General features: G+C 36.2%; 2 protein-coding genes across 2 annotated transcripts; one reads left to right on the top strand and one right to left on the bottom strand.

Annotated features, from left to right (window-relative positions):
- The first annotated feature begins 3,447 nt into the window (after positions 1 to 3,447).
- LOC109155290 (uncharacterized mitochondrial protein AtMg00810-like) lies at positions 3,448 to 4,519 on the top strand. Its single transcript, XM_019302975.1, has 2 exons — positions 3,448 to 3,685; positions 4,191 to 4,519. The coding sequence occupies exons 1-2, from the start codon at positions 3,448 to 3,450 to the stop codon at positions 4,517 to 4,519; spliced, it is 567 nt and encodes a 188-aa protein (XP_019158520.1).
- A 13,388-nt stretch (positions 4,520 to 17,907) lies between these two features.
- LOC109155293 lies at positions 17,908 to 20,507 on the bottom strand. Its single transcript, XM_019302978.1, has 2 exons — positions 19,798 to 20,507; positions 17,908 to 18,009 (listed from the first exon to the last, which is right to left on the bottom strand). Exons 1-2 carry the CDS (start codon positions 20,486 to 20,488, stop codon positions 17,942 to 17,944), a joined length of 759 nt encoding a protein of 252 aa, XP_019158523.1. The 5' UTR covers positions 20,489 to 20,507; the 3' UTR covers positions 17,908 to 17,941.
- Between the last annotated feature and the right edge of the window lie 2,539 nt (positions 20,508 to 23,046).

Genomic DNA, 23,046 nt, shown 5'->3' with positions numbered 1-23,046 from the left:
CATGATGGAGGCTAGAACCCGATCATCGGCCTCAGTGAGAAGAGGAGATTCAACAATAATGATTTTTCTAATTAGTGCAAGCCTTTGTGATTTTGTGGTGAAGATTTCGAATGGGTTGTAGACGCCTTAGAAATTGCCTAAGCTATAGCTTAGATGTCCCAGTTTTTGATGTCCTAACTCAACTTCATCAATACTAGACCTGTAGAAAAAAAACTTGTTGGTCAGAGTGTAGCAATTGTCAATTGACCTCTTACCTTCCATAACGCATTGATTTGCGTTGTCCAGGACACTGCAGGTATTTTTTGTGAAGGACACGTTCCAATTTTAGTCGCAGAGTTAGCTTATACTTATGAGATTTGCACAAAGACCATTTACAAGTAGTACTTTTTCTAACTTGGGTAGGCCAGTCACATTTAGAGTGCTTATGCCCGTGACTTGGCCTTTAATATCGTCACCAAAGGTAACTTCTCCTTTGCTTGTATTTACGTTACTTAGAAATTTGGCATTTCTTGTCATATGATGGGAACAACCGCTGTCAAAATACAACTTCTCTTCTCCTCCTGCACTTTTAGAGTGAAAAGAGGCAAAAGAAATGTAGTCAGTCTTTTTAACCCAAATCTGTTTCGTAAATGCTCGGATGTTCTTGTGCCAGAACTTCTCAATTCTTTGATCCTTGTAGAAGTAGTAGCATTCGGGCCTGGTATGACCGCGCAACCTCAACCTGCAATAATGACACACAGGGTTATAGAGTTTATAAAATTGCTTGTTTCATCGCACTATACGATTGTTTTGTCTCGCTGAACTGGATTCAGGGACGTCCACTGGATCAGGTCCAGATGCTTTGACGAAAAGTGTTTTACCTTTTGAAGCGTCCACTAGATCAGGTCCTAACGCTTTGACATACACCGTTTTGTCCTTTGATGTACCCCCGGTGAAACCCAGACCAAATTTTGTAGAGGATTTTCTTCCTGAATAAAGTATTTGGTCAAGTGTTGAAGTTGTGTCCATCATTTGGATTTGCCTTTTATAGGTGCTTAGCTCCTGCTTCAGGGTATGTACCTCCTGTTTCAGTCTCTCTTATCGGTCAGATGCCTCTTTAAGAAGTACATCCCTATCGGCTACTTGATTTTGGTATACTTTACTAGTATTCACTACAATTCCTATCTCACTAGTTAATTTGCGATTTTCTTTTCTTAGGGATTCCCATTTAGGATACAACTTATTGAACTCAACTTCAAAAGATAAAGCATTTAACTCTAAATCTTCCGCGGAGACATATTCTCCTCCCTCCGAGTCAGCTACGTCTTCAAGTTCAGAGCATGCTGCAACACGTCCAGTAAACGCAACGAAGTTACCCGAGATTTCTTCTACATCAGATCCAGTTGTTTCAACGTCAGGCTCGTCGTCACTCCATGTAATGGCTGACATAGACTTTTTGCGTCTAAGATAGGTGGGACACTCCGCTTGTACATGTCCAAAGCCTTCACACTCATAGAACTTGATTCCTTTATTGTTAGATTTTTATTTGGACTGCCCGGGACATGAGACAGACTGTTTGAAGTTTGACGAGACTGTCCTAGGACCAGCTTTGGATGACATTGTTCCTCTTTGTGGATTTTTGTTGCGTGAATTATTTGATAGCTGTTTCAAAATTTTAGAAAATTGTTTAGTCAAAAAAACAATTGTATCATCACCTGGTTCATCTGAATCAGATATAACATTATTTCCTTCAGCGGCAAAAGCTACATTTTTTTGTTTTTTTCATTTTCGTGTGATCAGTTAAAATTTCCATTTCGTAGGTTCGAAGATTTTCCATTAACTGAGTAACCGTTTTGTTCTCCCAGCCGCCATGTTCTTGTATGGCCGTAACTTTCATTCTGAACCTTGGTGGTAACATTCTCAGAATTTTTTTTAACAAGTTTTTCTTGGGGGGAAGGTTCACCGAGAACCATCGCATGATTTGCCAGTTCTTGGACGCGTGTGTGGAAATTTGTGATGGTTTCATCCTCACTCATCCGGAGTTCTTCAAATTCGGACTTACCAGTTGCAGCTTCGATTGTTTTACAGACGTCGTGCCTTCGTAAGTTGACTCAAGGGCTTCCCACGCACCTTTAGCTGAATCATAGCCTGCAACTATAGGAAATTGACTTTCATGGATAAGAGAGTAAATAGTATCTAAAGCTTTATCATTGTTTCCAGCATTAGTTATTTCAGTTTGGGACCATTCAGTTTCAGGTCTAGTTACACGCGTTCCATCATCACTGGTACTGGCGTTAGTCGGATGAGTCCAACCTGTCACCACGGACCGCCATACTGCATCACCTTGAGCTTTTAGATGTGTACGTGTGCGAGCTTTCCAATAAGCGTAGTTGTCGCCGATTAGCTAGGGAAGAACCTTAACACGATCCATTTTGTAACACTCAACAACCCGTGAGATTGAACAAATTAACAGAATAAAGAAAAGCAATAACAGCCGCTGAAAGCTTGAGTTCAAGAGGCACGGAATAGCCAGATCGACAGACTAATAATTTAAGTCTGCAGGCTCTGATACCAATTGATAAAGTGCCGCGAGTCTTGAATGCAAGTTTAGAATTAAAGTTCTATTTGGTTTTTAATTAATCAATTAACGTACCATTTTAATTGTGTTAGTTTATGCTAATACGATAAACATAAAGAATTAAAAGGTAAGAAATAAAAACCAGGAACACAAAGATATGATCACGCAGTTCGAAGCACTTCTCCTACGTCTGCGAGGCAACTCACGTCAGCCCAATCCACTAGATGTTCACCAAGATTACAAAGGGGTTTGAATACAACAAGGCCACAACCACAACAACCAACTATAATCTTCCCAACATCTAATACAAGAGAGGTGAGTGCATGCCGATTTCTTCAATGTTGCAAACTCAAACTGTTGAACCTGATGCCGTCAACTTGATCCAGCTTGATCAATACTCCATAGTAATAGAATAAAGTGATTTGATAAAGAATTAACCTGGAAACTTCTCTTATAATATTAGCGTAGTAATTCGTCTATTCAAGCCAATGTCTCCCTCCTTTATATAATTGATTTCCCAACAATTTTTGCCAAATCTGTAGCAAATCCATATGCCTCTATTCATTCTCTGCCATGTATTAATAATTCCATACTTTAACATAGCTTTGAATCAATCATAAACACATGTTGATTTCCCATGCTTAATTACCAACCAATTCCATAATTAGAATAATCTTCCAATTTCGAAAAGCCCTTCACTGGAATTTAACTTTGCTCTTCACTGGAATTTAAATTTTGCTATAATAAAAATACCCTTTTTGATAGGAGACGGTCCATGGTCCATAGATTAATTCCAAATTAACTTCTAATTATTTTGTCAATTAAATTAGCCAACACAAAAAGGGTTTTAATGTGTATCATTTGTACACTTACACTAGGGTTTCTTTCGCATGGCTGGCAGATCTGTTGCATCATCGGAACGGGCCGTCTCGAATGTCGCTATTTCCTCGGTCACCTCGATCGTGAATTCATTGGCCACCGCCCACCAATTTATCAGTATCAAACTGACCTACAAGAAATTCTTGTGTTGGAGATCCCAGGTTGTTCCGTTTCTTCGTGGTCATGAACTAATGGGATTCATTGATGGAACGAACCCGTGTCCACCAGCCTTTCTCTCCGGCAAAGATGGTACACCAGCGTAGCCAAATCCCGCCCATGCAGTTTGGATTCGACTAGGTCAGGTCCTCCTATCCATGATCATGTCTTCATTATCGGATGAGGTGATGCCCTTGGCGATCAGTCACCACACCAGCCGGAGAGTGTTGGACGCCATTGTTAACTCATTTGCTTCGTCTTCCCGGTCTCGCTCCTTGAATCTCCTCAGACAGCTTCAGTCGTTTCAACAAGGAATGCATCCATCGTAGACTACAATGGAAGGGCGAAGGTTTTGTTCGAGGACCTCACCCTTGCTGGTCGGCCAATTTCCCTCGAAGAGCAGAATTTCTACATCTCCAAGATTAGGGATCTTGGTGAACCTGGTTTTTTCTTGGAATTGAAACTTTTAAGTGTGGTGCTGGAATTTTACTTTTTCAACAAAGATACATGACAGATATTTTGAAATGTGTTTGTATGACATACTGTAAATCCTTAGCTACTCCTATATCTGTTTCAAAATCCACTATCTTCAATGCAGATTTATATGATGATGCTACACAGTATAGGAGTTTGGCTGGAGCTTTACAGTATCTTACTGTCACACGTCCGGATCTATCCTTTGCAGTTAATCAGGTCTATCAACATATGCATGCTCTTACGGTTTCTCATTGGGAGCAATTGAAACGTGTACTGAGGTATGTCAAAGGAACTATCACTTATGGTTTGCGCATAAGGAAGTCAGTGTCTAGAGAGTTGCATGCTTTTTCCGATTCTGATTGGGCTAGCTGTCCTGAGGACCGTAAGTCAACTAGTGGTTATACTATATTTCTTGGATCCAATCTTGTGTCTTGGGTGTGTAAGAAATAAAGAAGTGTTGCTAGATCTTCTACTGAGGCTGAATATAAAGCTGTAACAGATGTCTGTGCTGAAGTGATTTGGATCTTATCCCTGCTGCGAGAGATTGACATGACTAGTGTGTCTGTTTGTGGTGTGATAATCTTGGTGCTACATACATGTGTGCAAATCCTATATTTCATGCTCGTACTAAACATGTGGAGATTGATTGTAACACCCCGTGTTACGACCTTCAAATCCGAATTAATTATTAAACTAGTCCCGCCAATTAAAATAATTAAAAGGGGGCTTAATCCAATTATAATCCCCTTAATTAACTTAAGTGGTCCACAATGGATCATGGACCCTTATCCTTAAACCAAATCCTTAACCCAATAAGAAATAGGATAAGTGAACCCCTATTATTCAGACCCTAGTTGGGACTCCTAAATCTATATATAGGGACTTAGGAAGCATTTAGAAACACTGCCACCAAACATAGGAGAACCCACAGAAAGAAGATCTTAGAGAAGAACCTTAGTAGCCGAGGATATTGATTAGGGCTAAAGGGTAAACCATGTCTCGACAAAACCTATTTTCCTTGCTATATCTTATTCATTGGCTCCTTTGATATACGATTCTGTGCTTGAGTCTTGATAGAGCTTTGCCTAGGGTTCATATTGTGTTTATGTGATAATCTTGGTGTTTATGTGATAATCTTGATGTTTATGTGATAATCTTGATGTTCTTGATACTATGATTAATTATATGAACGATCTTGTATTTTGATTATGTCTAGAGCCCTAGGTTTATAACGTGGATTTCGTATTATGTTATTCTTGGTATGTTTGGGTGGGATTTTGCATGATCGGGTGTTGAGCCTAGCCTAGGACTTGTGTTTAGGACCTTGCATATAGATTTCTTAATGTTCTTCTGATTCCAGATGTCCTTGGATCGTTATGTGATTTATGTTAAGTCTTGGCATGTTTAGGAATCGTGTTAGGATATATTTGGTGTGATTCTTGGTTTAATTCCGTTACTTGAATACGTGGTGTTGTCGTTATGTGTTTGAATGTGTTTGGACATGGTTTCGGGTTCCACGAGAGATCCTGGGACCATAAAGTTGCCTGTGTGTCAGTGGGGGGTAGGTGGGGAGACTGACCACCCGCCACCTACCCGATTCCCGCATTTACTATTCTAGCGGGCAGCCGGCGGGCGGTGGTCTGCCCGCCGGCCACCCGCTGGAATAGTATCCCGCCGCCGGCGGGTGGTTGGCGGGTGGTCCTCCACCCGCCACCTACCCGCTGGAATCCCGGCGTGGTTCGTGGTGTTTTTCCCCGTTTGATGTTTCCCCGTATCCCATTGTGTCCCCTTGTACCCCGTTTGTCGTGTATGAGTCTCGTTTGTTAGGCATTGTTTTAGGATTTTATGTGTAATACGTGTCGTTGTTATTGTGTCTTGCTTGTTATGTGTTTATGCGTTGATTGATTAATGATGATGAGTATTGTGGTCATTGCGCAATGGCCAGTGTGACTGATGATGATAATGATGATGATGAGATTGTGATTGGTGGAAAATAACTGTTAGCGGCTGGCACCACTTGTGCCCGGTCATTGTACTAAAGGTACAGGCCATAGCGGTGACTGTGCTAAAGGCACACACCCACCTTAGACTTGCTTGCCATTGAGCATGGGTCAGGTTATAAGTGTTGCGGTGTCATGTTAGAGCTATATGCGCTAACCCCTTGATATTGGCACTAGAGGTGCGGATCATTGAATGGCACTGCGGCACCATCTTGATATGTTGGTGGTTGAAAGGTGGGTTCGTTGGTGGAAGCATGTAGTTGCCCGGAGGCATAAAGGGTGGGGATATAAGGGTGGCCTGGAGGTATAGGTTGGAACTGATATAAGGACGGAGGGGAGTTATACGGTTGGAACTTGGTATAAGGTTGGAGGATGAATTGTGTGCTTTGTTGACTACTTGTTAATTGGTTGTATTGAATGCCTTAGTTGCCTCTACTCGTTACTTGCATGATTATCTGCCTGTTATGTCTTGCATTGCATGTTTAGGACGCATGTTAGTTCTTATTACTATTCCATGATATTGAGTTTGTTAATATGCCTTGAGTCTTGATCTTGGATTTAAACTAGAGTCTCGTAAGTATATATGTATTCCAGTTTCAAAATGAGTTTCTTATATCTACCTATATTGTACTTAACGCGTTGGAGTGGGTTACCAACATTATTCGCTGACGGTTGTTATACCGAATGTTTTTCAGGTAATGAGCTTTAGCTTCGGAGCGCGCTAGTCAGAGCCTTGGCTTAGTTTAGTCAGTCTTAGTTCAGTAGTTGGCCTGCGTACCTTGGGATTGTATTGAATATTGATTTGAGGATTTCTTATGTTTGAATAGTTTAGCCTGTGCACCTAGGTTCTCAAACCTATGTGTGGCATAACACCCCCGACTCTTATGGATAGTATTATGCTCTATTTGGGAATTAAGTCAATGAATTCACCTTTATTTTACAAGTTTTAAATATCTCAAAATTAGGGGTGTTACATTGATTATCACTTTGTTAGAGAAGAGTTGCAAATAGAGATATACAAGTTTATTTTATCTCAACCATAGATCAACTTGCTGATATTTTTACCAAGCCCATACCTGGTCCTAGATTTTCTTTTCTTAGAGACAAACTACAGGTCACTAGTGTACCATGCGCTCGAGGGGAAGTACTAGGACTCTATGTATTTGAGTCAGATTATGATTCCCTATCCTAGTCTCCCTAAGACTCTCTTTGTGTATATACCTGTAATCTGTATATTTGTAATCACATTCATTCAATTAATACAATTCTATCAGTTTTCATCATTTTATGTTATGTTAGGCTGAATAGGAAATATGCTTCGTGAAAATACCCTTCTCCCTGCAATGAAGAACAAAACAGAAGAGATGGAATAAAGAGAAGGAGATATCATGAAATGACGCAAATACCCTCTTCTCAAATGGCCATCTAACGGGAATGCTAACGGATGGCCAAAATTGTCCTCGTCACAATAAATGTGTCCATAAATTGTCCAAGTCTTTTATGGAGGACTAAAATTGTCTTTGCCACCAAAAGTATAGGACCAACAAAAGGAATTAACTCTTCCTTTTTTTTTTTTTTTTTTTTGAAAACCATTAATTCTTCCTTTAATTGCTATATTATATATTTGTAAGGATTGACTGAATAAAATTGCTCTCTTGGAAATTCTTGCCTCTACTCTCTGTTCTCTATATTTACATTTTTCTGTTTATTTTATCTTCACAATATCATCTACAAGTTCAACGACTAGGAGTTAACAGGCCAACGAGTACAATAAATTATAACAGAAATAACGTAACCTAGCTTGTAATAAATTTCTAGTCTTTTTTTTTTTTTTTAGAAATAAATCAAATTAAACATGAAAATATAATTTTATGATTTTTTTACTGAACACCAAAAAATAATATATTTTCTAAAAAATGATTCATTTTTTAACAAATTTCACGCTCTCTCTTTTTCAACTATATATCTAAAATGTAAAAGAAAATTTCACCATTTTTTTTGTGGGTGTGTAGGAACCGTTGGTAGAAAAAACAAATAATAATCGAATAAATAAGATTATTATTTTCTGGAAAAACAAGGGAAGGAAAGATGGAGAATTTGGCTAGTGTTTGGTGTTGGGTTTTTGCAAGAGTCAAGTGAGCACTCTTTCCTTAAAACCTTATTTGCCACCTCCCAAAGATGCTGGGAGCGTTGTGGCCTAGGCTTCCCAGGATAAAACTTGCAAGTGATTTAATGTTTGAGCACTCAAACAAGGAATCCGGCGAGCAAGACACGGTTATGAACACAGTAGGCTAAAGGAGTAGCAGCAGAGAGGTTTTGAGGCTAAAAGATGAACTTTCGTGTTCTATATTTTCTGTATGTAAAACTCTACTGCCCAGCTCCTCTTTACATAGGGGTGAAGGATTTAATAGCTTTTAATTCGGCACTTAAGGGCACCCCTCCACCTTCTTGTAACAGCAACCATTAGCATGGCTTTCAATTCAAAAATTAAAAATTGGAATTAACTCAAAAAATTAATTCCGTAACAGTAGAATTGAACACCCAACGGTCACAAAACTGCACAGGTTCGTGTAGGCCGAAACTGGAAGTTTCTGCCATAGGCCCTTTCAAGTCTCGGCCCGCAAGGCTGAGACTTCAGTTTCGGCCAGAGGCCAAGACTTCAGTTTCGGCCAGAGGCCGAAACTGCATGCTTCACTGGTTTCGGCCACAAGCCGAAACCAAGGTGTAGCCGATTCGGCCATAGGGCCCTTTCAAGTCTCGGCCCGCAAGGCCGAGACTTCAGTTTCGGCCAAAGCCGAAACTGCATGCTTTACTGGTTTCGGCCACAAGCCGAAACCAAGGTGTAGCATCGGCTACACAGTAGCGTGTTGAAAAAATGCCCGTCCGTTTGGCATAACTTAGCCCGCAAGGCCAGCCAATTTCCGGACGACATTCGTGCCCGCAAGTGCCGGCGCACATGAGCTCGGGCTTAAATCAAGCCTTTTTCAATCTCGTCTAGTTGGAATTTGATTTGCACCCCCCCCCCCCCCCCCCCCCCGCGCGAGACAGCCTCTATGCTACACAATTCAGTGGCGTGTTGGAAAAATGCCCGTCCGTTTGGCATAACTTAGCCCGCAAGGCCAGCCAATTTCCGGACGACATTCGTGCTCGCGCACACGAGCTCGGGCTTGAATCAAGCCTTTTTCAATCTCGTCTAGTTGGAATTTGATTTGCAACCCCCACCCCCCCCCCCCCCCCTCACGCGAGAGAGCCTCTATGCTATACAATTCTACAAGCTTCAAAAGAGCTCTTGTATATAAGGGGGGAAAATCCTCATTCCAAACCAATGTGGGACAAAGCTCACTTTTTCCCTTCATTTTTCCAACTCAATGGGTCTACTTTGAGAATCAATATGTCATTCACCCATTATCCGTTTTGAGCGTACAATATATCAATCTCTTCGTCTCACTACGAAGTACCCGAATCCACTTTGACCCGACCCAAATCGGAAGTGGACCCCACTGATAATTGTACCACAAAATAGCCACTTAACATGTCATTTTAAGCTATTTTTTCCAACAGGATGTACCCCAAGTTATTCAAATCACCGTTGATTGTGGTAAAAAAGAACTTGTTGTGTGTGTCTGTGTTTTTTTTTTTTTTTTTTTAAATATAAAGTGATTGATGGAGAAAGGAGAAAAGGAGTAACAAAAACAAAGAATAGAAGGAAATTCAATTCTTAGAATTAGTAGGGGATTTCCATGGTTTCAAGTGAGTTTTGTCGTAAAGTCAAATCAATATGCCCAAAAAAGCTCGGACTGTTTCTCGGGTAATAAGAGTTGACCTCAAAATTCATACGGTTTTGTTGATTTGATTAGTCTACTATTTGACTGTTCAAAATATTAGTTGAATACTACACAATTAAATAAATATTATTGGGAACAATATATTTCAATCATCAGGCCATATGTATGCTACTATTGAATTAGTTCAACGCATGTACTCATTTGATCAATGAAATTGATTTAATAATAGGTTCAAGTGGATGATGACCACCTAATTGAAAATAATAATAATCAAATTGACAAAAAATTATAATTGAATTATATTTTAACTTATTTAGTAGGTCATATATAGTTGATTTGGTGTTGTGTGGTTTTCACTTTTGCATGTTGCAATGATTTAGAACGATGAGTTTGATAATTTTAAACAAAAAGTTTAAAAATAATATTAAATATTTTTAGTAATTCTTAAAATTTTGATAAATGAAAATATATTTTAAAAATCCTAATGTCACCTAAAGTACATATGTCCATCAACAAACAGCCATAGCTGTGCCAAAATTATATATCCAAAAAATTAATAATAATAATAATTTTTTTTAAAAATGGGGGTAGTGATCTTAATTGCCACAATGGTAGGTGGTTAAAAAGCCTCTATACAATTCAACCTTTTCTTAAAAGGCTCTTGTATATATATTGGTGCAAACTTACTCTCCAATCAATATGAGACAAGTGCTTTTTTAAAGTCTTTTCACCTTCATTTTTCAACTCAAATTGATCTAATTTGAGAATCAATTTATCATTTACCCATTATCCATTTTAAGCGTACAATATATCAATTTCTCCATCTTATTACTAAGAGTGAAAATCTACTTTGACCCGATCCAAATCAGAACTGGATTCCACATATATTTGTACCACGAAATAACCACTTACATGACATTTTATGTTAAAAATTCTAACAATAATTGCTTAAAAAGGTCTAGATCTAAACCATAGAAACGAATGTGGGCGATCATGATATGTGTGGGTCTAGTCTAGTCTAGATCTTGCACATAGAGACAACCGTGGTTGTAAAAAAGGAATTTTTGAGCAAAATTTGAGTTGGGTGAGTTGGTAAGACTTGTAGTTTTTATGTTCATGGTCAAGGGATCAAATCCCCTTATATAACATTTTCCTACAATTTATTTATTTCTATTTCTAATTTGTATTTTTTTAAATTTAATTTGTAACTTTGTGATTTTGTTAACTTTCTATAATTATAGTGAGATAATATAGATTGATTTGTAATACATATCAAATTTTGAACCTATTTCTATTCGAGTAATTTACTACTTATATTTAGAATATTTGTTATTTTGTGAACTTTATAATGAGTTATGTATATGTAATATATTTTGTGATTTAGTTATGAAAAATATTTTAAAATATAATTTAATTTTTGTATGAATTATCTAATTAAAGTAGGTTAGAAGTTTTATTGTGTGTCATCGTATGCAAATTAATCTAGAAAAATTTGAAAGTGATCTAACTAAAAAAGAGTATTTATAAATATGATATCAATATATATGATGTGTGATTTATTACATGTTTTTTGTTTGAACTATTTTATCCAATTAATTATGTTTTGTATTTTATTATGAATATCTTTTATCCCATTTGAGTGTTTTGATTTATTGCTCCCAATAATTAAGATTTTATGCTATGCTCTTATTTGTAAGTTTTTTTATATAAATTTTTATTAATAATTATTTTATTATTTATTATAATAATAATGTGATTGTCTATAAGTTCATTTGGTTTTAAATTATTTATTCATTTTTATAAACTATATTATTTATTTATGAAAATACTGATGTGGTGATTGATTATTGTGGATTTAGGAATGCATCTATAATTGTTTTCATGTGTATGTAAAATTGTTAAAAACTTGTGAATCTTATTTAAGTTATTTGACATTAGTATTGTTTCCTTATTTAATTTAAATTTTAATTATAAAAATATATATTAATTTCGTATAGGGCCCATTTTTTGTTGTTATGCCCCGGGCCTAAAGAATGATAGGACCGGGCCTGGTTGGAGGACGTCCTCAAGTTGGAGGAATTTGATTAAAATGTTATTATTATAATGTTGTGTATGATTATAGAAGCTGTAGTAATAAACAAGTCAAATATAGTCTTATACCATCATTTGTTTTGAGTCAGAAAAACTGATATTTAGATTGAAAGTTGCAGCAGACTACAATTCTAGCAGATTTCCATACTTTTATCTTGATCATTTGTAGACCCTGCTCGAATTTAACCTATGCATAACAGAAAACTAACAAAGGGTCAGCAGATAGGTTACAAACACCAATTCATCATCATCACTAAATAATTAAAGACTACCTCTTGAGTGTCCCTGCTGTTTGTGACAGGCTTGTTGTCATTGTTAAAATCACTTCTCTTTTAAAAACATAATCTCAATAACCTCACAAACCAATAATGTCCTTTTAAAAAAACCTCACAGTAGACTCCGATTTCATCTTATTTGATTCTCTTTTAAGTTTCCAGGGTATACACACAGATAGACGAACACAATCAAAACCTTTACACAATGTGCAGAATGCATAAACCATCATCATTAGCGCTATCATCACCATCATCATCATCATAATCATCGATGGATTCATTGTTGATCCCTTCAAGTAAGAGGTGGAACAAGGAGAAAAGGATAACCAAGATAAACTGAAAAGCTATAATGGTACCCATAAACCTGAATAGAATTGTATAATTGACATTTCTGGAACGATATAAAATTATTGCTTGTTGGAGAAGACAACAAAACCATATCAGCAAAACAATCTTGATAAACATGATTAATTATTGTAGTAGCTTGTAGATTGATGAAGAAAATTATGCCCAGCCTGCAAGGGTTTATATAGTATAGTATGAGGCAGTATATTGATGAAGAAAATTATGTCCAGCCTGCTAGGGTTTATATAGTATGAGCCAGTTTAAGGATTTTAGTATGATTGGGAAACCCTATGTTAATCTTAAACGAGTTAGGATTTTAGTATGATAAAGTTTAAATCGAATTAGGATTTTATATAGTGGCCTCTTGTGGCGTGATTGAATGTGTATCACCATTGTTGATTCACAATTACAATACTGTTTATGCATCCTGGCTCGGATCTCTTCCCACCATAACCTGGCGTGCATCTCTCCAAATTAAATTTTCCCCGGCTGCATTAGAGATCAGAATTAAAAAAAAAAAAAAAGTTATATATATTGAGTAAGGTCTGGAATTGATGAAGTAGCAGATGGAGAAAGAGGATAATATATGAAGCAGCGCAGCAAAGTGAGCAAATTAAATTAAACCTAGCCTGAATCTAACACGTCTGAGTTCTCGTTCAATTCGTCTAGCTCAACCCATTCGCTCCCCCGGCCCGAGCGGTCGGCGTCGCCGACGTGACGCGTCCATTGATGAGATCAGATCTCCGTCTTCAATTCGCACCACTGATATGATGCTGTGACGAGAGTTCATTGATTGTTGCTCCAGAGACTACGAGGACGTGTATATATATATATAGCCATATAGGGTCAGATTTCTGTGAAAACAAGTCTTTCTGTGCAGTCAGTGCAACATGCACCATTAGGTATGCATAAATGCACCGCACAATGTTCGAAAATACACCATTATGTGTGGTGAATTTTTTTTATTTTAATTTTTTTTTTGTGGGGCATTTTTTGACATTTCGTTCTAGTGTATTCTCGAACGTGCATTTATGCATACCTAATGGTATATGCCGCACTGACTGCACGGAAAGGTATGTTCTCACAGGAACCAATATATATATATATATATATATATATATATATATATATATATATATATATATATATATATATATATATATATATAGAGTTAATTCCAACAATGGTCCTCTGACTATGTTGATTTTCCACAATTGGTCCTCGACTTTTAATTTGGACAATTTAGACACTTGACTTTCGAAATATTTTCAATGTTGGTCCTTCCGTCAGTTGAAGGTTAAGTGGATGTTAGTTTAAGGGGTGAAGTAGTCATTACACCTGCTTAGAATATAATTCATTGTCTTTCTCCCTTTCGAATGCCATGCTTGGAGTTGTCAAATATTACCTTGGTAAACAACCTCAATGCGGATCTTAAATCCCCCTGATGCAGCCAAACCTGCGAGGAACGACTGAAAAGATTGCACCAAAGTAACATTTCAGAAACAAAATTCAGAAAAAAAAAAAAAAGTGTAATAGTAATTGGTGGAATCAAACAAATCATCGTACCTGAACAAACTCAGGCAACATGAGTGAAAGGTCTCCGATCATACCACCTTGAACATGAGCATCAGCAACTCCAAATAAACCACTGCACACACATATTCCAAAAATGTTGGAAATCATGGAGTGAAAAATGCAGAGTCAATATTTTACTTCAGGAAGCCTGCACCAAAATGAATCTACAATTTTCATAAAGCACCCCACACACCCAGAATAACAAAAATAGCAAAATGTCCCGCAGTGGAAATCAAAGGATATATAGTAACAACAAATTAACCCACAATACATAGTCCATCTGTAATAGTTCATTGAAACATCTCATTCCTTTCACGAAGCACAAAATCGATGCCGGAAAATGCCGTCTCGAAGCACCAAATCAGAAGTTGCTAAATCCAGTTGCCCTATTCCTCCTCGCCTCCACCACGTCGTGGCTGGAAAACGTCGTCTCGTCCCTGACAGGCCCGGCCCTGGGCAACGGCAGGCTGGGCCCTTGCCCAGGGCCCACACTTGGAAGGGGCCCACCATCTTATGCTATTAAAGTATTACCTATATATACTACAGATGTTTGTATAACAAACTTCTAAGCATATCTATAACTTAAATGAGAGATAGTTGAGATGGTAGGAGTTGTGGCTAGTGTACTGAAGGTCAAGGGGTTAAATCCCCTCATGAATTACTTTCATAGTAAATATATTTCATCCATACTCTATTTATATGTTTGTTTTTTATAATTTTTTTTATCTTTCTATAATTATAGTAAGATTTAAAATATAGATTGATTTGTGATTCATATTAAATTTAGAATCTATTTTAATTTTAGTAATTTAATACTTATATTTAAAATATGTGTTATTTTGTGAATTTTAGAATGAGCTATGTATAGATTCCTCCCTACTCTATTTATATTTCTAATTTGTATTTTTTTAATTTAATTTGTAATTTTGTGATTTTTCTTTACCTTTCTATAATTATAGTGAAATTTATAATATAGATTGATTTGTGATTCAATTCATATCAAATTTTGAATCTATTTTTATTAGAGTAATTTACTATTTATTTTTAAAATATGTGTTATTTTATGAACATTATAATGGATTATGTATATATAATATATTTTTTGATTTAGTTATGAAAAATATTTTAAAATATAGTTTTTTTTATGAATTATCTAATCAATGTAGTTTAAAAGTCCTATTGTGTGTTATCGTATTCAAATTAATATAAAAAAACTTAAAATTGATCTAACTAAAAGAAAAAGTATTTATTAATATGTATATCACTATAGAAGATGTGTGATTTATTATGTATTTTTTATTCGAACTATTTTACCAATTAATTATGTTTCATATTTTATTATGAATATATTTTATCACGTTTGGAGTTTTTTGATTTATTGCTTCCAATAATTAATATTTTATGCTATGCTCTTATTTGTAAGTTTTGTTTTATAAATTTTTATTAAAAATTACTTTATTATTTATTATAATAATAATAATGTGATACTCTATGAGCTCATTTGGTTTTAAATTATTTATTCGTTTTTTAAACTATAATTCTTTATTTATTAAAGCATTAATGCTGGTATTGATTATTTTGGATTTAGGAAGGCATTTAGAATTGTTTTCATGTGTATGTCTAATTGTCAAAACTTGTGAATCTTATTTCAAGTTATTTGACATTAATATTTTTTCTCTTATTTAATTTAAATTTCAGTTATAAGAATATATATATATATATATATATATATATATATATATATATATATATATATATATATATATATATATATATATATATATATATAGGGCCCATTTTTGTTGCTACGCCCTGAGCCTATAAAATGATAAGACTGGCCCTGCGGAGGGTTCGGGTCCGGAGAAGGCGGTTTTGGCGGATTACTGCGGCCACAACAGCCGCCGTTGTTATCAGCAAACAAACGAACAAATTCCTCAAACTCATAATGTATAAAAAAAATTTAAAAAAAAATAGACATAAATAAAGGGTATAACCTTCATCCACACTTATTATATTTTTAGATACTTCTGTATATATGTTTTTATAATTACATGCTTTCATCATATTTTGTGTTTTTTTATTGTAAGTTGTCATTTATCGGTTTTCCATTTTTTTTTTCCTATTTCCATGCTACATAAGTACAGAATCCACCTAAACAATAAACAGTTTGTTGTAACCCGCATGGGCAGCTCAACTGGTCATAAAGGTGAAACTTTGAAAGAATGATAAGGGATTGAGTCTCACCAGAGGCAGTGTAGGAGCAACCTACTCAAACTGAGGGGAGTCTTCCTTTAGGAAGAATAAACAGTTTGTTGTAGTATCTATGGTTGAGACGTTGAGTCAACACTTGATTCTAAATAAAGTTTACTCGAACATTAATCATTGACGACCAAGATTCGATACTGCCAAATAAATTTAAATTCGAAAAAAAAAAATCAAAAACATTTCTGGTACAGCTATAATGTTTTTTTTTTTGTTTTTGTTTTTTGTTTGTTTGTTTTTTTTTTTTTAAAAGCTGGCCACAGCCTTGCATAATGCATAATATTGGTCTACCATTGAGTCAACACCGCACTGGATTCTAGATAGAGTTTACTCAAACTAACACTAATCATTGATGTTCAACATTTAATATTTGATTTACTGAAAAGTTTACAAACTTTATCAGGAGTTGAAACCTGCCTTCTGATCTTAGGCAATAAAGGATCACAAAGAGATAAATCAGTCTAGGTTGCCTATAATTGAATGGCTCAAACAAGAATGCTACTAGACGTACAACTCACATGGAGAGTCAAACTTGAAATCTTAGTTTGTGGGTACCAAGTTTACTGCCCGACCAACATAGTTAATTTTGAATTCAATAAGACAAAACAAGCAAAAGTTGTCAAATAAGCCTTTATTAAGTCAAGTAAATAATGTAATTGAGTCTTTTAACCGAAAAAAAAAAATCTTCAATTAATTCCATTTAACCAACCAAAGATGTGGAATAATTTAAAAACATACACTTTAATTAAAAGCCTAATCATTTTTAATTATATGGATGTCTTTGATTGATTTTATTTTTTCTTTTGTAATTCAGCCGATGTCATGCAAAATAAGGACTATATTCATGACTTATTTAACAAGAAAGAAATTATGTCGTTAAATTTGATTGTAAAGGTTTTTTTTTTTTTTTTTTTTCAATGCTGTATACTAACATACTTTCTCAACCTAATGAAGGTACAAAGAGTCAACAACGCCTCGATCTCATGACCTTCCATATGAAAAAGGTCACTACATACCATTTGAGCACAAGATGTTACTATAAAAGTTTAGCGCACATAACGTTGAAAATTTTAGTCACTAATTCGTTGCTTGACATTAACTCTCGAAAAAAAATAAGAATTAAATTTTAGGTAGGTAAGTTTAACGACAGAAATTTTAATCATTATTCCAACAACAACAACAACAACAATTCAAAATCATATAAACAAAAACAATAATATAATTCAAAATCATATAAGACAGATCAAGTGATAATTGTTACATATAACATTCTAATTTCATTAAATAACATTAATAACGAATTTAAGATACAAAATTGCTTTCCTTACATGGTTGTTTACATTTACTAGGATTTCATATTACTACTTATCAAAGCTTGCTTGTTCAAAAAAGTTGAATCCCAATTTTAAAGGGCTCCAAATCGTGGTTGGACAGAGCATTTTGAAGGATGTAAATTACTGAATGTAACTCAATAGTTCAGCAAACATGGTTAAATATTGGTCAAAGCCAAGTGTATATATAGCTGTTATTCAACTGGACTCATCCAATTGCGCGCGGTTCAGGGAGTGACGTTCTGGAAAACGTCAGACCAATTACCGCCGGCGGGTATGCCGGTCTCCTATAACCACTAGTTGCTGCCACATACTGGTCGCCGGCAATCTGTCTCCCCGGAGTGTTCGCCGTCGGGGGTGGAGGGGATTTGGGACTATCGCGGCCGTACCAGTTATCACTACCAATCATAGTAGGTGGAAAGATAAAGCTTTCAAGTTTATTAGACGCTGAAAGTGGTAACGGCCAGGACAAAGACCGTGATGCTGGTGTCCTATAACCACTGGTCGCCGCCACATACTGGTCGCCGTCAATCTGTCTGCCCGGAGTGTTCGCCGTCGGGGATGGAGGGGATTTCGGGCTGTCGCGGCCATACCAATTATTACTACCAATAATAGTAGGTGGAAAGATAAACCTTTCGAGTTTATTAACGTAGTACGACGCTGAAAGTGGTAACGGCCAGGACAAAGACCGTGATGCTGGTGTCCTATAACCATCGGTCGCCGCCACATTCTGGTCGCCGTCAATCTGTCTACCCGGAGTGTTCCCCTTCGCCGTCGGGGATGGAGGGGATTTCGGGCTGTCGCGGCCATTCCAATTATTACTACCAATAATAGTAGGTGGAAAGATAAAGCTTTTGAGTTTATTAACGTAGTACGACGCTGAAAGTGGTCGCCGCCACGTAAGCAGGTAACCTGCTAAAATTGATGGTAACCTGCTATCCGGTGAAATTGCATACATTTAGAGTGTTCAGTGGCCTAATTGCACGTTTTTGTGTGTTCAGTGGTCAAATTGTATCTTTTTTTCGTTCAGTGGCCTAATTGCATTTTCAGGTTACGTTCAGTGGTCAATTTGAACCTTATTCCAAAAATTAATAATTATAATAATTTTTTAAAAAAATGGGGATAGTGATTGGCATAATTGTAGGTGGTTAAAAAGTCTCTATGTTATACAATTCAATTTTTTTTCGTAAAAGGCTCTTGTATAATAGTGATGCGCAAACTTATTTCCTAAACCAATATGAGACAAGTGTTTTTGCAAAGTCTTTTTACCTTCAATTTATCATTCACCCATTATCCATTTTAAGCGTACAATATATCAATTTCTTCATTTTATTACTAAGAGTGAAAATTCACTTTGGCCCGATTCAAATCGGAGGTGGACTCCATATATTTGTACCACGAAATAGCTACTTACATAATATTTTATGCTAAAAATTCCAACAATAATTGCTTAAAAAAATCTAGATCTAAACCATAGAAAAGAATGTGGGCAATCATGATATGTGTGGGTCTAGTCTAGTCTAGTCTAGATCTTGCACATTTGAGACAACCCGTGGTTGTAAAAAAGAAATTTTTAAATTTTTTAACGGACAATTATAGTCATCTTCAATTCTTCATCGTCAAAGAATAGAAATTTTTGAATTTTTTGACAAGTATAGTCATCTTCATCATCAAAGAATATAAATTTGTAATTTTTTTTAAGGACAATTATAGTATCTTCATCATCAAAGAATCATGGTTGTCAACGAACATCCTAAAAGACAGTTGATGGCCCGCTAACAACAATTATCTTCTAAAAACAACATAAATTGGATTACCATCCCAAATATTGAGTTTACATTTACTAGATTCCAGGTTATGCCAAAAAAAAAATAATAATAATAAAAAATTGATCCAACTTAGTCAGACTAATCTTAAGTTCACAAAATTTCGCCCTTAGAATCTTTGGGAAGGTAAATAGCAAGTTACAATCAACTCATTGGTAAGATCCTATTCTGTACCAGGGATCCAGACTTTCCACCATTCTTTAGCGTTTTATTACTTGTCAAAGTTATATATATATATATGGCGGAGGCGGTGGCCCCGCCAAAGGCAGTCTCGTATAACCAACGGCCGCTGCCACATACTTGTGGCCGTCAATCTGCCTGCCAGGAGTGTTCGCCGTCAGGGATGGAGGGGATTTCGGGCTCTCGCGGCCGTACCAATTATTACTACCAATAATAGTAGGTGGAAAGATAAAGCTTTTGAGTTTATTAACGTAGTACGACGCTGAAAGTGGTAACGCCCAGGGCAAAGACCGTGATGCTGGTGTCCTATAATCACCGGTCGCCACCACATTCTGGTCGCCGTCAATCTGCCTGTCCGGAGGGTTCGGGTCCGGAGAAGGCGGTTTTGGTGGATTACTGCGGCCACAACAGCCGCTGTTGTTATCAGCAAAAGCGAACAAATTCTTCAAACTCTTAGTACTAGGAAAGACAAACGCTGTGAATTTGTAGAAGTCATATGTGGTTGCAGACCACAAAAATGGATTCATGGCTTGTCTGGGTGGTGGAGAGGGTTTTGGAGATGGAGGTGGCGAGATTGCAGGCCGGTTGACCATTATCGCTTCATTTTCATGATTGGGCGGAGAGACAACACGAACAACAGACCGCACCTTACGAGGTATGAGGATTCTTGACTGAGCAGATCCTAAGAGAGAAGAGAAAATCAGGATCATGGTAGTAATGATACTGAGGATGACACTGCTGATCTCCATCTTAGTTGAATTAGTTTAGTTTAGTTTGAGTGGAGTGAGAAGGAAGCTAAGCCATTGGGCATTTTATAGACTGTTGTTAGTTGCACAATTAAGTTGGTCTAGTGTGAACCTATTGGGGATTAATTATAATATGTATTCCATTTCTAAGCATATAGTCAAAGACTCAAAGTCCTCCCTTTCACTTTGCTTACGGGAAAAAAGTACTATTTGCCCGCGTTAGATTGGACCAGTTCAAATTCCAAGGTTCTTTTGAAGTATTACCAATTTTGGTCCTCAACTTATAAGCCTACCATAAAATATCCTTCTCAAGATTTAGAGTTTGTTGAAAACTTGGAAAATAATTTTTGGAAATCATTTTTCGGGTTTCGAGTGTTTGGCTAGAGAGGGGAGATGGAAATCAATGAAAAATAGGGGTATGGTAAATGGAAAATAGAGGCGATTTTTCTGCTTAATTTCTAAACACACTCTTAGTATAGTTTGTTTGTCGTCTGACTTAAAGGTCATAACTGGAAGTGGCAGTGTGAGGTTTTTTACGGGAAACATTTATGGGAAAAAGACTCAAGAATGCGAGAATATCTCGATTGGATCCATTGTACACCCGTGAAAACTAAGATATGATAGATGGACTGATTGCACGACTGATACTTTACCTCGATAATAACTCTATGATTACCTAACTATTAAAAAACCGGAGGGGGGGGGGGGGGGGGCAAAGAATCTATGTATATTATATTAGTACATATATTTAGGATTAGGATTGAGTGGAAAAAAGTGTTAGCTAGTCAAGAGATGTTTGCTCACATGAGATTGGAAGACGAGTCAGCGTGTGGATGTAAGAAATCCCAACTACCAAAGGCAATTGGCCTGCATGAATTTGAACAATTCTTTGAATTGCGCTTTGAATGAAGATTTTAGTACAAATCATTCAAATTAAAGTAAATAATGTTAGGTTGCGAAGGATTGGAGGATTAAGTCCATTATTTTGTTACTTAATATGAATTTGAAATGTGATGTTGATTACTATACAAATATATACAAAAAAAATAAAATTACATTTTAAGAGTAACCACTGTCAAGTTGATGTAATTGTGTTAATTCGCAAAGGATTGGAGGATTAAGTCCATTATTTTGTTACTTAATATGAATTTGAAATGTGATGTTGATTACTATACAAATATATATATATATATATATATATATATATATATATATAATATGAATGCACAACCTGGGCCAAGCAAATAATCAAGCCAGAGAGTTTTAGATACACAACATTTGGTATATAAATGCACGAAATTCTATATGTCAATGCACAACATTTTGTATAGTAATGCATGACAGGGGCCAAGTGAATAATCAAATACTACTCAACGGTCACCAGGTATATCAACGGGTTCGATAGACTCGTTGATCAGATCTGTTAGTCCAAAGACTATTCAGCAGGTCTATTGAACCCATTGGGGAGCTCGTTGACTAACCAAATTACCCTGTGGGACAGTTTTTATTACCCTTAATCAATGCAAATTAGTAGATTACGATGATTTAATCATAACTGTGGATGCATGATTTGATTGGTCCATATTAGACCACAAGTTCTAACATTATATATATATATATATATATATATATATATATATATATATATATAGGGGTCTGGTTCCCGTGCAGACGTTCGGTCATTCATCATTAGGTATGCAAGAATGCACCACATCGTGTTTAGAAATGCATAAGGACATGGTGCATTTATGCATACCTAATAGTGCATGTTTGTCCCGGTGAGGGTTAGGGTTCAAATCTAGGGGGGGGGGGGGGGGCGGGGGGGAGGGTGAGGGGGATGAATCGACTTGAAGAGTTTTAAAATTTTCGCGAATGGTTAAAGCAACCGAGAGGTGACTTTAATTATTCGATCAGAATGCATAGCGGAAAAATATTTTTAACCCTTTTTAAATTCTTTTGCATTTTAGTTTTGACTTATCAAATTCTTAGGTTTGGTTTAATTATGCAATGTAAGCAATAAATAAATAAAGAGAGTGAGAGGGAGATTTTTATAGTGGTTCGGTTATAACGAGCTTACTCCATTCTTCTCCTTAAACCCTAATGAGGTTTGCACTATCTCCAGTACAAAACCAAGACGTCCACGCCTTGAACACCAAGCCGGCCGTGAACTCCACACCCAGGTTTTTCAACTCATAATCGAGTTTACTCCGCCTCTTTTACTACTACCGAGTAGATAATACATGTTTGAAGAAAAGGGTTTTCTTCTTCTCCAACTTAGAGATCTTGGCTTCTTGAATCTTGATCTTTCATGTTTGAAGTATCTCAAGTCTATAAAAATCTGAATATGAGCTTCAAAGATTTTTTCTCTCTTTCTCTTTATCACTGGTTTCTAAAATGAACACTTGAAAGCTTTTTCACACTTAAGATTTTTAAAATGACCAACACCTTCTTCAGCTAAGGAAAAAGGGTATTTACAAGCATAGTGAAAAATAGTTCTGTTAGAGAAAAACTATTTTCAAATACCTAAGGACCAGTGTGTAGAGACCGACAGGTAATCCGGA

The sequence above is a fragment of the Ipomoea nil genome, unplaced genomic scaffold (assembly GCF_001879475.1).
Source record: "Ipomoea nil cultivar Tokyo-kokei standard unplaced genomic scaffold, Asagao_1.1 scaffold2700, whole genome shotgun sequence".
In the NCBI taxonomy this organism is placed as follows: Eukaryota; Viridiplantae; Streptophyta; class Magnoliopsida; order Solanales; family Convolvulaceae; genus Ipomoea; species Ipomoea nil.
The sequence above is the reverse complement of the archived record's forward strand: the minus strand, read 5'-3'. Positions and strand labels throughout refer to the sequence as shown.